Source organism: Ambystoma mexicanum, chromosome 4p (assembly GCF_040938575.1).
Source record: "Ambystoma mexicanum isolate Mex_15411 chromosome 4p, UKY_AmexF1_1, whole genome shotgun sequence".
NCBI classification, from domain to species: Eukaryota; Metazoa; Chordata; class Amphibia; order Caudata; family Ambystomatidae; genus Ambystoma; species Ambystoma mexicanum.
The window spans coordinates 127,889,224-127,903,702 of record NC_090927.1 but is presented as its reverse complement, the minus strand read 5'-3'; the positions used below and the strand labels follow the sequence as shown (position 1 = coordinate 127,903,702).

General features: G+C 45.4%; 2 protein-coding genes across 5 annotated transcripts in view; one reads left to right on the top strand and one right to left on the bottom strand.

Moving 5' to 3' along the window:
- Window positions 1-14,479, top strand: part of DPYSL5 (dihydropyrimidinase like 5) — a 531,970-nt gene that overhangs the window by 22,285 nt on the left and 495,206 nt on the right. The window lies entirely within an intron of this gene.
- On the bottom strand, window positions 4,801-8,409 carry LOC138453064 (uncharacterized). 2 transcript variants are annotated; one of them, XM_069605548.1, is made up of 2 exons: window positions 5,198-8,409; window positions 4,801-5,110 (listed from the first exon to the last, which is right to left on the bottom strand). In XM_069605548.1, the coding sequence occupies exon 1, from the start codon at window positions 8,241-8,243 to the stop codon at window positions 6,147-6,149; it is 2,097 nt and encodes a 698-aa protein (XP_069461649.1). In that variant the 5' UTR covers window positions 8,244-8,409; the 3' UTR covers window positions 4,801-5,110; window positions 5,198-6,146. The 2 variants fall into 2 exon arrangements, with proteins under 2 accessions (XP_069461649.1, XP_069461648.1); XM_069605547.1 differs by having other exon boundaries at window positions 4,801-5,272; window positions 5,375-8,409.

Below are 14,479 nucleotides of genomic sequence, written 5' to 3'. Positions count from 1 at the left end.
GCTAGGGCCGGCCCTTTGCTCTCTCGACTTCCGCCAGGTCTGGGTCCCGCCTCCCAGCCCCAGACGTCCCTGCCGGTTTGTTAGTAAACTACCAATCAGTAACCCATACCTGTACTTCTGACTACCGCTACAGGAGTTTTCCCTAAATCGATGGCTACCTGACCTCCTAGGGAACTTCTAACTTTTCCTCTCCTATTGTTGGTTAATCTCCAGAAATAGGGACTGGCGCCTTCTTTCGCCCTGAGTCACGCACACTCCTTTCACAACTGGACCTTTGCTCTACTGATCCCAACAACTGTTCTCCTCTCACTACTCCACTGTCCCTCCAATCTCTCACTCTGCCTTTCCAACTCCACCCTTGGATCCTACTTCCTTTCCCCCTCCTACTCTTTACTACCGATTGTGCCTCCAACAATTCCTCTACCTCGGTTGTTCCCCTTCCCTCCTTCTCACTCTACTCTCCCGCCTCTTGTTGTTGCTCTCGTTATAATTTCTAGCTCACTCGATGCAAATAGCTACTCCAATTCTCCCACTCATCTCCGGAGTCCTCTGCTGCTGGACTGCCCCGTCGTAGTCTCCTGCTTTCTCTGCGGCCAGAGGCCGCCATCACGCTGGTAAGGAAGGGTAGAGAGGTGTCTGCCTACTCCCAGGCACCTTTGGGGTGTTAGGGAGGGCTGTCCTCCTTCTCCCTTTAACACGGCCATGCTACTGACACACATAAAAAAAGAAAGAAAAAGTCAATTTACAAGGGTCGAACTAAAATACCACAAACTAACTTTGGTCGATGCAATCACTGTAAATGACACTGCGCCTATGAATATATTATTGGGCCCTCACTTATATTTAGGACTTGAGCCCTATTCATTTTGGAAACTCATGAAGACCTGCAGAATTGCTTACTCCCATAGCATCAAGATCGCCCAGGTAAATAGGCTCTGTCGCACTAGAAGGCAACCCTGCAGCAGACTCAACCTGCCCTGACGTCCCCAGGGCCAATCCCTGCCCTGGCATAACATCTATGGATCCTGCTTGGAGTTTATTTCTTTTGACAGCCAAAATAATCCTTATCTGTAACTTCTGAAATATAAGCATATTGCTAGTTTGGACAATATGGCCAAATATATACACAATAAACATAAAAACATGCATGAAACGTCTGCGAAAACAGTAGTTAACTTCAGTTAACAAAACACAATCACCATGTTTACTCTTACGTCTTGTTCCCTTTCCTCCATACTTGTGGGTGTCCGACCTGGGGTACGGAACGAGAGCACTTTTTTCACAGCACAAAATGACAATTTCCCTTTAAAATGTTTACATTGCACGGGAGGCGCGCAGCGTGGGCGTGGCTGGCCCTGCTGACTCCTCCTACTGACAACACCCGTCGGCCCTTTTACTGCATCAACCAAATTGAACGCAAAGCACAGCGTGCACTTAAGTTTTACTGCGCAACGGTTTCCCTCAGAAGACGTTTTTTTCAAGTGTAACCTCTTTACATTCCGGCATCAACCGTCAGTGTTTTATGATGGGCGTTAAAGGATTCACAGCCTGTGCTTCTTGCAGCAGGCACTGCGCAGCTGCAGATTCTCGCATGCGTTGCCTGGAGTGTTTGGGCCCAACCACAGGTGGGTGGACTGCTCCTCCTGTTACGCTTTGCAATCCCGTGCACTTCATTGTAGTTTGTCCTGGTGGAGAGGGGTCTTCCGCACGTCACCTCCAGGTCAAGTGAAGGAGTTCTTCTCATCACAGCTGTCGAGATTTCAGGTAAGTCCGGCACTCCATGCACGTGGGAGGGATGCAAGTCCTCCTCCGAGGCCAGGTTGGGTTCTACCGGTTTAACTGATGATGTTCCCCCGAGAGCTTTTGCCAGAGCGGTCACAGAGTCATCACAAGCTTCTACCGGTGGCAACACCGAGGACCTTTTGAGGTCTAGTACCGGGTCTTCCAGACCCAAGCTGATGCCCCAAGGACCTACGAGAATCTTCTAAGAAAAAGAGCTCCACATTGAGCAAAGCTCCATGTGTCTCCCCCGTACCTTTCAAAACAAGTTCCTCCTGTGAAAGGAGTTCACATTCTGCTTAGGATGTGATGCCATTGCAAGATTAGCATCACACCGCCCTCAAAATGGCCTCCAGGACACATGAGAAATGCGAAGATTCCTCAAACATAGTGTCCTGTGTGGCAGAGGAGATTTCACAGATTTCTCTAGAATCTACACAGGCTGCAACATCTAGTCCTATCCCGATTCCTTCCACAGTTAGTAAGGGAGATTTTGTAAGTGTGTAATGGTCGCCATTGTCAACTTGGTTGACTGCTTATCCCGTACCTTCTTCGTCACTCAGATTAGGTGCCCCTCCTCCAGTCAGACAACCAACTTGGTTTCCGGCTCCATCTTCAACCTGGATGCTGCTGACTTCATCCTCCTGGATCCCGAATCATGGGACTCCCTCAACATGAACGGATGATGGATTCATTGAACGGTTTCAAACTATTATGCATTCTGACCAGATGGAGGTTTACTTTAAGAATCTAAGAAAAGAGGTAGTTGATCAAACTCTGCCTACACTGCAGGTTCCACTGATGCCATCTGGATCCAATTGCTTTCGATACCCCCCTCTTTGGGCACCTCAGGCACAGCCCCCAATACAGTGGTGCCAGAGCTGCTTCAGCTGGCACAGCCGGCTCCTGATGTTACTCAGAGATCAGTATCCCACAACCTCATTAAGGACGTAGAGGCACAGAGAGACACGGATGACAATGAAGATGAAGGCGAGGAAGAGGGTTTGTTATCAGCTAAAGCCTTTCACAGTAGAATGGCTGGAGTGTGGGATATCCTCGGTTTTCCAGTTCCAGAAAAACCTGATGGGGATCTGGGAGTCCTATCCGGTATTTTGTGACTGAGCAAGACAGACAAGTCTGGAATCCCTTTACAGAAAGATGTTTTGGCAGAAGCCAAATCTATTTGAAAACTCCTCCTTCTGTGTCTGCTACTAGCAAGAGAGCGGATGCTCGGTACAGGGAGTTATATTCAGACACTCCGTGTTTATCATTAAATCCGCAGCCACAATCTTCGGTAGTCGCTTCCTCGACGATGCTCTCGAAGCCACCTCAATCCGCTTCGTCTCGCACGAAGCCTTCTACACCCTTCTCTAAGGAAGACATGCTTTTGGATGCTTACGGCAAAAAGGTTTACTCTGATGCGTCACTTCATTTCCGTCAGGCAGATTCTGATGCCCTCCTGGTGGCAGCCAACCACCGTTTGTGGGTTGAGATCTCACATTTCCAATAATACTTGCCACAGGAAAGGATTGCAGCTTTTAAGTCCGACCCTGTCAAGGCTGCGCTTATTGCGGAGGATTTGAGGGAATCTGCAGCGCATCACATAAATACAGCTACTAGAGCTGAAAGGGTTGGAGTAGATCTGTGGCGAAAAGTGTGGGCTAGAGCCACCCACTATACAAAAGATGTTCAGGACAAGATCCTCGATTTACCCTTCGAGGGTAACAAGTTATTCCACCCATCAATTGACGACAAATCTCTCACCGTTTTGACGGAAGGCCACCAGCAGTCTTTCAAACCTCCAGTTTTTGAGGGTTTCATGGCTACCACAATCAGTCTGGGCCTTTCTGTAGACCTCAAGAAGTCTTGCCTAACACTGATTGAGAATATCACCCTCACTTGGTTCAAGTGGAAAGCCTGCCTCGGAAGAGTGCCGCTCACACATCAAAGGGTTCAGGACATAAAGCAATCAGTGTCACACTTTCTACTGTGAAGGATCACATCAGTGTGGTGGTTGCAGCATCTTCTGGGACTTACGGCTGCATCAATCCTAGCCTAGCACTTCCATTGGCTCGCCTCAGGATGAGACGTCCTCAGTTACATTTGGCGGATTCCTAAGACCAGGAGAAGGAACCTCAATCACAAAAGATTCCCATTGTTCCGGAATTAAGGCCGGTCCTTCAGTGGTGAAAGGCCAATTCAAATCGTCTTCAACGAGTCCCATCTCAGGAACCTCCTCATCTTCATACCATTACGTCGTACTCGTCTCTGACAGGTTGCGGGGCAAACTTGGAGCAATTCCAAATTCATGCTCGATGGTCTGCTTCAGAGCGCCAATTGCATACAAATGTGCGGGAACTCTTGTCAATCTTCAAAGTGCTGAAGTCCTTCCTTTAATTGATTCAAGACTCAAGGGTACTTCTAAAGGCCGACAGTGTGGCGGCCATGTTCATCTAAAGGGAGGAATGAGATCTCCCCGCTATGTAATCTTACTATACAGATTTGGGAATGGGCGGTGCTGCATCGACTCTCTCTCCAGGCAATACATTTACCCTTAGCTCTCAACAAGATAGTGGACATACTGAGCCATCTTTCGCACTGCAACCGCGAATGGGAGCTCATAAATTCAGTTCTTCAGTAGATTTTTCTGAAGTGGGGTTTTCCTCAGGTTGACCTTTTTGCAATATCAAAGAATCGCAAGTGCACTCGCTTTGCAGCCCTACTGGGACAAGAGCCGGGAGCAAGAATCCAATATTTGTGTTGCCTAGCGCACACCTAGGTTTAAGGTTTTTTTACAGGATTTGTTGAAAATTTACGGGGTGCCGGGGAGAATAACAACCTTGACACTGGGTTGTTTTAACCTATGTAAATCCAACAGATTGTCCACAAGATTGTGGAACTCTCCCGTCCCCTGCACACCCTTTATACTGTAGAAACAGTCAATATTTCTATACAATGGTAATATTCAGTTTCTTTCAGAAAAAAGAAGAAATTAATGAGAGAAGCTAATTCATGACACTATTATAATAAAACAGAATGATGGGGACCATCGGTTTTAATTGAATTTTAAATTAATTGTTATAGATATGAATTTCAATTCATTCATCATCCAGTCTTTGTAAACATAATAACATAAATGTGTTCATTTTGAGGTTACATTCAATATTATAATACAAGGGCATACAAGGTACTCATCACACTTTCTATACAATAGGCTTTTCACATGGTATATCCACAGAAAGTAATGATGAATATTTTCTCGACGCGTTTCGGGGTGTCCCCTTCTTCAGGAATTGATAGCCCTCTTCATTGCCGTTAATCTTTGTTTCGTCTATAATGTATGATACAATGATCAAATTTTAGATTCTCACTGATAACTGTCATTTAACTCTTGGGAGAAATTTTTAATAATAATCACCTGGATGTTCAATGTGGAATATCCTAACTGGATTTATTATCAATAGCAATATCAGCCCAATAATGGTTATTCAACCTGTAGATGTGATAAAAAGACAATAGGGAAAGCTCAATTAAAAACGGGATCTTAATTCATGAAGGAAAATCTAGTCATGTAATATCTAAGAAAAAATATTACCTTTCGGTATTTCTGTAAAAAGCTACTACATCCATGGAATGGGTCGCTGTGGTATGTAGAGAGTCCTCAGGTACGGAGGTAGTGCAGTAATGGGCGATTCCTCCACTCGTGTCTGTAAAAACACGTATATATACTATATTAGATACACGAAAACAATGGGGTGGGATCATTCTGTGGAGAGTATTCTGTGAAGGCCTCTAGGCTCATGATATGCAATTGGGGAGCTGTTTACAAAGGATTCTCTTACCTCCTTCCTGAGAAGATGGCCGGTGCTGTAGCTCGAACCGTTCTACACGGTTTTCGCTAAAGATGGCCACTATTTACATTATGACGTCATCACGTCGAAGCGTGACGACGTCACTATGTTTAGAACGTCAGCGTGTGACGGGAAAACAGACGTCATACGGACATATTTTAGAAAACAATGTGTAATTAACCAATAGTATATAGGTGTATATCTATACTGGTGCAGGGAGTTTGAGTCAAATGAAATAAAGGTGAAAAGAGTCGAAAGATAAATGTGAGGAGTGTCTCATGTAACTTCTGGGAAATCTATTGTTTACCACGGACAAAAGTTAATCGAATATTGGACATCCGTGTGTTTACTATTTCAAGAGAAGCATGCTCACATTCTATGGTCTGTAACTTAATACATCCTATGTCAGTAAAAAATCATCCTAAGTGAACTGAACAAATTCAAAAATGTATTTAACAGCAATTGATATTGTATCCACACTGGGTTTCTGATTGGGTCAGGGGAAACAGTATTTAGTTACAAAAATGAGGCTAAACTGTAATCTTCGTTCATCCCATTGGGAGCTAGACTGTTTAGTCTCTCTATCCAGAAGATTTCCCTCTGGTTCATACGTCTGGCATGATTGCCACCTCTTGGGGCTCTGTTCACAATTTCCAAAATCACAACCTTTAGTTGAGAAATATTATGTTTCTTTATGGAAAAATGTCTTGCTACAGGTGAGTTAACACTGTTGGTACGTATGTTACTTTTGTGTTCATTCCAGCGCTCCTTGGCTTTCCTTTGTGTCTGTCCAACATAGTAAATGCCGCATGGGCAGCTTAAACCATAAATGATTGATTTCGTGTCACAAGTGGCAAAATCCTTTAGTGGGATTTTTTGGCCATTTGATGGGTGTCTTACATAGCTTCCCTTCATTATGTTGTTACAATTGCCACAACTGAGACAGGCAAACGTACCTATTTTCCTCTTGGTGAGGGTTCTTTGATTGTCCACTCTCGGTCTTTCTGCTTTAACTAGGCTATCCCTGAAGTTCCGACCCCTCTTGTAGGCGATTATGGGTGGTTCAGGAAATAGTCTCTTTAGTTGTGGATCCAATTTGATTATACCCCAGTTCTTCTTGATCATCCTTGTTATGTGATGACTCTGTGCTGAATATCTTAAAGCGTAGAGAAATGGGATCTCCTTAGATCTATTTCTTGATATACGGAGGTCTTTCCTCTCCAATGTGAGTGTTTTTTCTTCTGCTTTCTTGATGATAGACTCTGGATAGCCTCTTTCCTTGTATCTTTGTGTCATCAATAGGTTTTCATTCCTCAGGGTGTCAGTTGTTGAGATAATTCTCTTTAGTCTAAGGAATTGACTGTAGGGCAAATTATTCTTTAAATGCGTCGGATGATGGCTCCTGAAGTGTAACGTGTTGTTAACATCGGTGGGTTTGTGATAAATATTGGTGATTATCCCATCTTCCCCAATCTCTAGTTCAACGTCCAAAAAATGTAGTTTAGGGGTTCCAATTTCCATCGTGAATTTGATTCTGTCGTGGCCTGAATTGATGTATTTTAGGAATTCCTCTAGTTCGTGATGTTGTCCTCTCCAAATGACGAAAACATCGTCAATGTATCTTTTCCAGGTGATGATTTTTTTGCTAAATTTTGTTGGTATCAAAATCCATTTCATCTCCAAATGGTACATGAATAGATTAGCATAGGCTGGGGCCATTGCTGACCCCATTGAAGTTCCTGATGCTTGTAAATAGTACTGCGTCCTGTATCTGAAATAGTTGTTAATGAGTATAATTTTGCTTAATTTCATTAGGAAGGTTTTGTTTGCTTCACATTCATTTCTTAGTAGACACCATTCGAGTGCTTCCAAACCGTCTTGATGTGGGATGCATGTATATAGACTCTGTACATCAAACGAAACCAGTAGATCATTTCTGTTAATATCTGTTAAGGTGTCTAGGTGATTGAGAAAATCTGTGGTATCTTTAAGATATGTTGTGGTTGTTTGGACTATGGGTTGTAATGCCTTGTCCACATAAACTGCTAGTGGGTTGAAGATACTATCAGTTCCCGCAACAATCGGTCTGAGGGGGGGTTTTGTCAAGTTCTTATGTATTTTTGGCAGTCCATAGAAGATTGGAGTAATAGGATGTTCATTAATCAAAAACAATTTAGTCTTGTTGGAAATCCATCCTTGGTCCTCAGCTTCCTCAAGCGTAGTTTCAATAATGCTTGATATTTCTCTGACCGGATCTTGTTCAATTTTTATGTACGTGTTCTCATCTGTTAGGAGCTCTAAAATCTTCTCCTCATAGTATGTAGTGTCCATAATAACTATGGCCCCTCCTTTGTCTGCCGGTTTTAGGGTCAGGCTTCTATCATCCGCAAGGTTCTTGATGATTTCATTCTGCCTTCTCCTGGTATTGTAGTTCCTTGTTCTGGTGAAATTAACCCTTTTGAGATCTTTTATCATCTGTTCTTCAAACATTCTGATGGTTATGTTATTGACTTGAGGGTCGAAATGACTCTTGGGTTTCATTTCTAAGTATTGATGTGGCTCTTGTGTAGTGTTGATTCCCATTTGTGAATCAAAAAAGACTTTGAGTCTCATTTTCCGTGCCAGTCTGTGAAGATTGATTTTTTCTTCCAGCAAATTGGAATTCTGGGTTGGTATAAATGTTAAACCTAGGTTCAATGTGTCCGTTTGGTCTTTGGATAGTGGTTTTGATGAAATATTAACAACTAGTTGTTTGGTTTGTTCCGCGATCTTAGATTTCTTATTGCCGGGAGCCCCAGGCGACGGACGCCCTGCAGAACCCCAGGGAAGCAGAAACATGTTACGCATTTCCTCCACTCTCGCTCATGCCGGGAATACTATCCAAATTGAGGAACTCCACCCGATGCCGATTCTGATAGCACCCAAGTGGCCATCACGAATGTGGTGCTTGGATCTATGGCTACTCATGTCACACTGGCCACGGCCAATTCCTGTGACATAGGATCTTCTATCTTAACAGGAAGGCAGAGTGTTTCACCTTTCCCCAATATCCCTGAGCTTAGCAGCTTGGTTCCCAAGCAGCTAGTGTTCACCAGTCTAGGTCTGATAGAACACAACATGACTATCAAGCAAGCAGCCAGGAAACAGTCTACAAGGCCCCAGTATAAGAGCAAATATATGTTTCTGTCTGCTGGAGCAATCCCAGAATCCTCTTCATCCATCTTTAGATAATACTCTGTCCATCGTGTCTTAGCTTGCTTCTACAGGAGCCAACATCCATTCCTGCTGCACATATTTATCAGCATTTGGAGCCTACGTCATCTCTCCAAACGTTAACATTTCAACATCAAACCCTAACATCAAAAGGCATTTTGATTGGCTTTTTTGACTTTACCCTCCAGTGGCTAAAGCCTGCCCGCTCTCGGATTTGAATGTAGTTTTGTCTGCAATATCCCACAAGCCGTTCGAACCTATGCCAACTGCTGACATAAAAATGGTCACATGGAAGACAGCATTTTTAGTAGCAGTCCCCTTGGCTAGGAGGATTAGCGAAATTCAGGTGCTTTCTTCAACGAAACCTTACAGTTTTTCATAGGGATAAAGTAGTTCTGTGAACCCATCCCAAATTTTTACCTAAGGTGCTTTTGGCTTTTCATCTCAAGAAATAATCCTACCAACGTTCTTCCGCCCCCTACTCAATCAGAGGGAAAAAGGGTTTTGCATTTGCTATGTGTTTTTGGCGGGCACTTAAATTGCTGTAGACCATACAGAAAATCAGACAACCTATTTGTGTCATTTGTTGGCCAACCAGCTGGCAGTCAAGCATCGAAAGCCACCACAGCGCGATGGATCGTCTCCTGTATTGCCAAAGCATACAAAACACAAAAGCAGACCATCCCTAAGGGCTTGCAGGTTCACGCAGTTAGAGCTAAAGCCACAGAAGTGGCATTTCAGAGAAACATTCCTTGAGAAGTAATCTGTAAGGCAGCCACGTGGACATCTCTGTCTGCTTTTTGCAAACACTACTGTATGGACACAACGGCCAGAGCAAATGCTAGGTTCGGCCAGGCAGTTCTGCAGAACCTCCTTAGCTTGGTTGCTTTGTAGTCTCCCATAAGTATGGTGGAAAGGGACCGGGACATGAGAGTAAGAAAAAGTTCCTCACTGTAGTGACTTCTGTACTCTTAGTCCATAGTCCCCTTTCCTGCATACGCCCCGCCGCCGTCCACCAGTAAATGTATCCTGCCTAGTACTGATGCGTGGAGCTGGTAGGCGGAGTCAGCTGCTGCGCCTCCCGTGCATTACAACATTTTTAAAGGGATCTGGTATTTTAGCCTCAGATGTTTTATTTTGATCTTTCAACACCTGTTTTATGATTGCGTTGTATTTTATGATTGTATTGTGTATTTCTTTTATGGTGTAATGACATCGAAATAAAGAAGAAAGTAACTAAGTGAAGGGAACTTGTCATTTTGTGCTGTGCAAAAAGTGCTCTGGTCCCGTCCCCCAGAACGGACACCCATCAGTATGGAGGAAAGGGGACTATGGACTAAGAGTACAGAACTCACTATGGTGAGTAACTTTTTCTTTTGCAATGCCTTCTACAGTCAGATGATGTTTTCAAACCAACGTTTCAAAAAGACCTTTTGCAAACAATATTTCTACCAATTAGACCTAGGAAGTAATTTGTAGAAGTGACTGATTTGGGGACTGGTCTCAAATCCCGGCCTCGCCATTTAACCAAAGTGTGTGCTCTGGGGCAAATCCTTTTATCTCACAATATCTCATCTGCCAAAATGAGAAGTTTCTACAAGGCCTTCAGCTGTCTGCTACTTCAAAAAAAGCCTCACTCCTGATATTGCCACATTGGTAAATAATAACAGTGGCAATTCATACACTGGACGTCACAGCTTTTTGGAAGGCAGGCGGGGATTTACAGACCGCAGCGCCAGCCACTATCTTTATTAAGCAAAAATTGTTAAAAATAAACATCACGGTCAATGGAAGACAGAAAAAGCTTAAAGGGCACAGAGGACAGAGGCTGCCTTTGTAGCAACACATGAATTGCAATTGTTTGCGACTCGCAGGATCCGTGCCAGGGCGTGTGGGGGCGCGGGAGAGGACCATTGTCCTCTGCTTTTGCAGCTTTCGTGGGATATTAGAATCCAATAGGATACTGCCCATGTTTACAGGGCCCACTAGAAAAGGGTATAGCCCTATGGTATTTTAATAAGAGGTGTTATGTTAAGTTGCTTTATACCATACACTGCTGCATTTCCATGGTCTCTGGGCGCTCTCGTGGCTTTGTAAGGTAAAGTGGTATAATTCCGCCGCAGGATGCCCATTTAAATGATCTTGGCATGTGAAACGGCTGAGGCGGCGGCTGCGGCAGCGCCAGGATTCAAACCAGAAACGTTCTGGTGGTACAGAAATCTCTGCCGGAGGCACTACAACCCACTGCGCTACCTCACCAACATTCTTCTGGCTACACTAGGGGCGATATCTTAAGGTGGGCAATGTCAGGTACCAGTGTTTTATTTATAATGGGATTTGCTGGAAAAACAAGTCTCAGAATCCAAAGGCAGAAAGGTAGGACCCATTGAGATGGCAAGCGACCAGTTGTCATGTATGACACCTTCAGGCCCCCTTTCACCTCCAATGCCAGCGATGTCACATGTTTCTTTTAGTGACATCCCATTGAAGTGACTGGATATGAGCCTTTTTGGAGGAGAATCAAAGGGCTCCTGCGTGTGTGATTCCATAGAAGTCTAGTGGAGGCGTTCAGTGTAGGCAGAGAGTGAGGCTGTGTACCAGGTGTGTAACAACCACCTCCCACATGAGGGTGAGTTGGTGGTGTTTGTCTTCTGCCAAGTGTGTGTGCTTGCTGGAAGGTGTGTGCTGTAACAGTTGTCATAGATGCAAAGAGGCCACTGTGTAAATGGCTGCCAGCTGACATTGCCATGTCAGGTGGCATCATCCGCCAGGGCACCAAGAGTCCACGCAAGTGGCAGCAGTGCGGGGTTCAAGACCAGATAACATGACATAACCACAGCCTCCAGCCTGGCTTCCTCTGCTCCCTTCTCACCACTATGATTTGGGTCTTGGGGTTATCTGAGGAAAAGCTTATCATTGTGATAAGAAGAGTGGAGTCAACCTTCTCAGTCCTGTTGATATCATCCACAATATTTACGGACATGCATAATCTTGTAGACATTAACAAACTTGCGCACAGAGTCTATAACAATGTCATCTTTCTGTTGTTGTGTTTTACACAGCGCTCAACTGCCATTTGCATGGTCTCTGTGGGCTATGGGGTTCGCAAAAAGAGGAGGGCTGGATAGGAGTAGAACTAAAATGCAAGATAGCTCTGCTGTGGAGTTGCTGCGCGAGGTTGGAACAGTGCCTGGAATCTACGTGCCGGTGGGTTCCGAAGTGGTGTGTGTCAAGGGCAATTGAGGTATCTATATCCAGAGGGGAGTCTTGGGAGCCTTTAGTGCCGGGTCCTGCAACATGCGACCCCGCATCGGCAATGATCTCCCACCGTCGACTGGGCTGCCTCGAGTGATTGGGAGTTGTAGTCCAAAACATCTGGATAGTGAGAGGGTGCTGCATTTGGGACTATTGTATAAGTTGTTGGTAGTGATGTAGCGTTCCACTATTTTAGTGTTGGGGGGTTGTAAAACTACTGTGTTTGGGGGGCTTAGTTAGTATGTGTATAGGTGGAAAGTAGAGATTGAGCGCGTTAGTGAGGGTAGCAGGCTGATGAGATCCCAATAAATATGTAAAGTGTCTTATCCGGGGTAGTCGAACTGGCGTCCTTAAATTGGTGAACCGCGGAGCAATGAAACTGTGAAAAGAATAGCAGAGCACCCCTCAACAGGGTGTGTTCCCTCGGCAGAAGACCACCGGCGGCACCTACGGGCAAAATCACAGTGGAGCCAAACAGCAGTGGAAGACGTCAAGGAGCAATCAATGGTGGGAATTCCCTGGGGAAAATCAAATGAGTGCTGATTCTGTTCCTCTCATGGGTATACAGCCTACTTGAGGGTGGTCTGGTATGTTGTCCGAATGTATGCGTTTCCAGAATTTGATTGCTTATGTAGCAGACCATGGTTTTTGCCAGGAATGGTTATGTTGGAGATCAGATGTCAGCTTGTTGGTTCCTGTTGTGTGTTTGAGCAGGCATTTGGTGGAGGCCCTCTTGAAGAACATTATCATGGTATGATCCCAATTGCCAGTGATGAGTTCATCAGCAGGGGGTTGGCAAAAGTTTCCTTGCTAACAGGAAGAGGGTCCATATCCAAGCCTGCCTTTCTACGGCCTCAAATAACACAGCCAAATTCTTTAAAGTCTACAAGGAGCTGGCCAATCCTACTGCAGTCTCCACTTTTCCTGTTCCCTCCCAGGTCCTCTGTACGGCTCTGGCTTCTCACTTCACCTCTAAAACTCAGGACATCCTATCCTTGCTTTCCTCTTCCTCTCCCTCTACCTCTCTCAGGCTCCCTCTCCCTCTCATCTTTCTTTTTCCTCCTTCTCTCTGACAACACCGAAGATATCTCAAGACAAGTCCAATCCAATTGATGGAAGTGTCATCCAAACAGGTTCTACCCTGCTCTTGTAGAACCAAAAGGACCACGCTGCCACCCACGCTCCAGTCTTGGCAGATTTCTCCAATCACTCTTTCGCTGCTGGATCTTTCCCCGCTCTCCTCAAGCACTCCCTTGTGCACCGTCCAACCCCCTAAAAAATCCTTCTGCCGATCCTACTTGTCTGGCAAACTATCGCCTGATTTCAATCACCCCTTTCCTGGGCAAACTCCTGGAAAAGCTGGCCATCTCCCAGCTTACTCTTCACACTTAATATGTTGGTTGTCTCCATGACCATCAGCCTAGCTTCAGAACAGCCAAAGGCACGGAAACTGCTCTCCTGAACACCTGTGAACATCTGCTCTCTAATCTTGACTCCAGCTCTCGCTCTATTCTCATCCTCCTTGACCTTTCCTCTGCTTTCGACACAATCAATCACGCCACCGTGAACAACAGACTCGGTGTGAACCTTGGCATCACGGATCAGGCCCTGGTATGGCTGATCTCCTTCCTCCTGGACCGTCCCTCCCAGGACCAGCTTGCATCATTTCTCTCCACCACCTCTCTCTCCACATGTGAAGTCCCCCAGAGCTCTATCCTCTCACCCTTGCTCTTCAATGTCTAGCTGGCCCCTTTGAGCCACCTGATGTCCAGCTTCTCTGCTAACTTTCAGTGTTATGCGGATGACACCCAGCTCCCTTTCAGGCTTCCCTCAGCCTCCTCCCCTCCCTCGCTCATTCCTGACTGTCTATCCACGTTTCAGGTTTGGTGCACCTCCAATGATCTTTGCCTTAATGCCAGTAAGACGGAGATCCTTCTCATTGAGACCCCTGCCCCCGCTTTCCCTCTCTCACTCTGACCCCCCTCCTTGGGCCCTCTACCCTCGCCTTCCTGTGAGGCAAAAATCCTTGTTGTCATCTTCGGCTCCACTCTCTACTTCTCTCCTCAGATCAAGGACCTTGCAACAAAAAAAGCCTACTACCAGCTGCACCTCTTCAGAGGTATTCTGCCTTTTCTCACCTGCCCCCAGTAGCTCACTGTCTCCAGAGCTCTGGTTCTCTCCAGGCTGGAGTACTGCAACAGTCTCTTTCTCAATCTGCCTACTTCTGCTCTGCGCCCTCTGCAACTCATCTAGAACATGACTGAAAGACTTATCCTTATCCTTGTCCGCAAGCCCAGGGAGCGCATCTCTCCAGCTCTGAAAACTCTCCACTGGCACCCGATGTCTGCAAGGATCAAGTTCAAGACCCTCTCCATCGCCCA

Bases quoted from the DNA above. Each gene is read 5' to 3' on its own strand.
- LOC138453064 (XM_069605548.1), bottom strand. From the start codon at position 8,243: ATGAGACTCAAAGTCTTTTTTGATTCACAAATGGGAATCAACACTACA.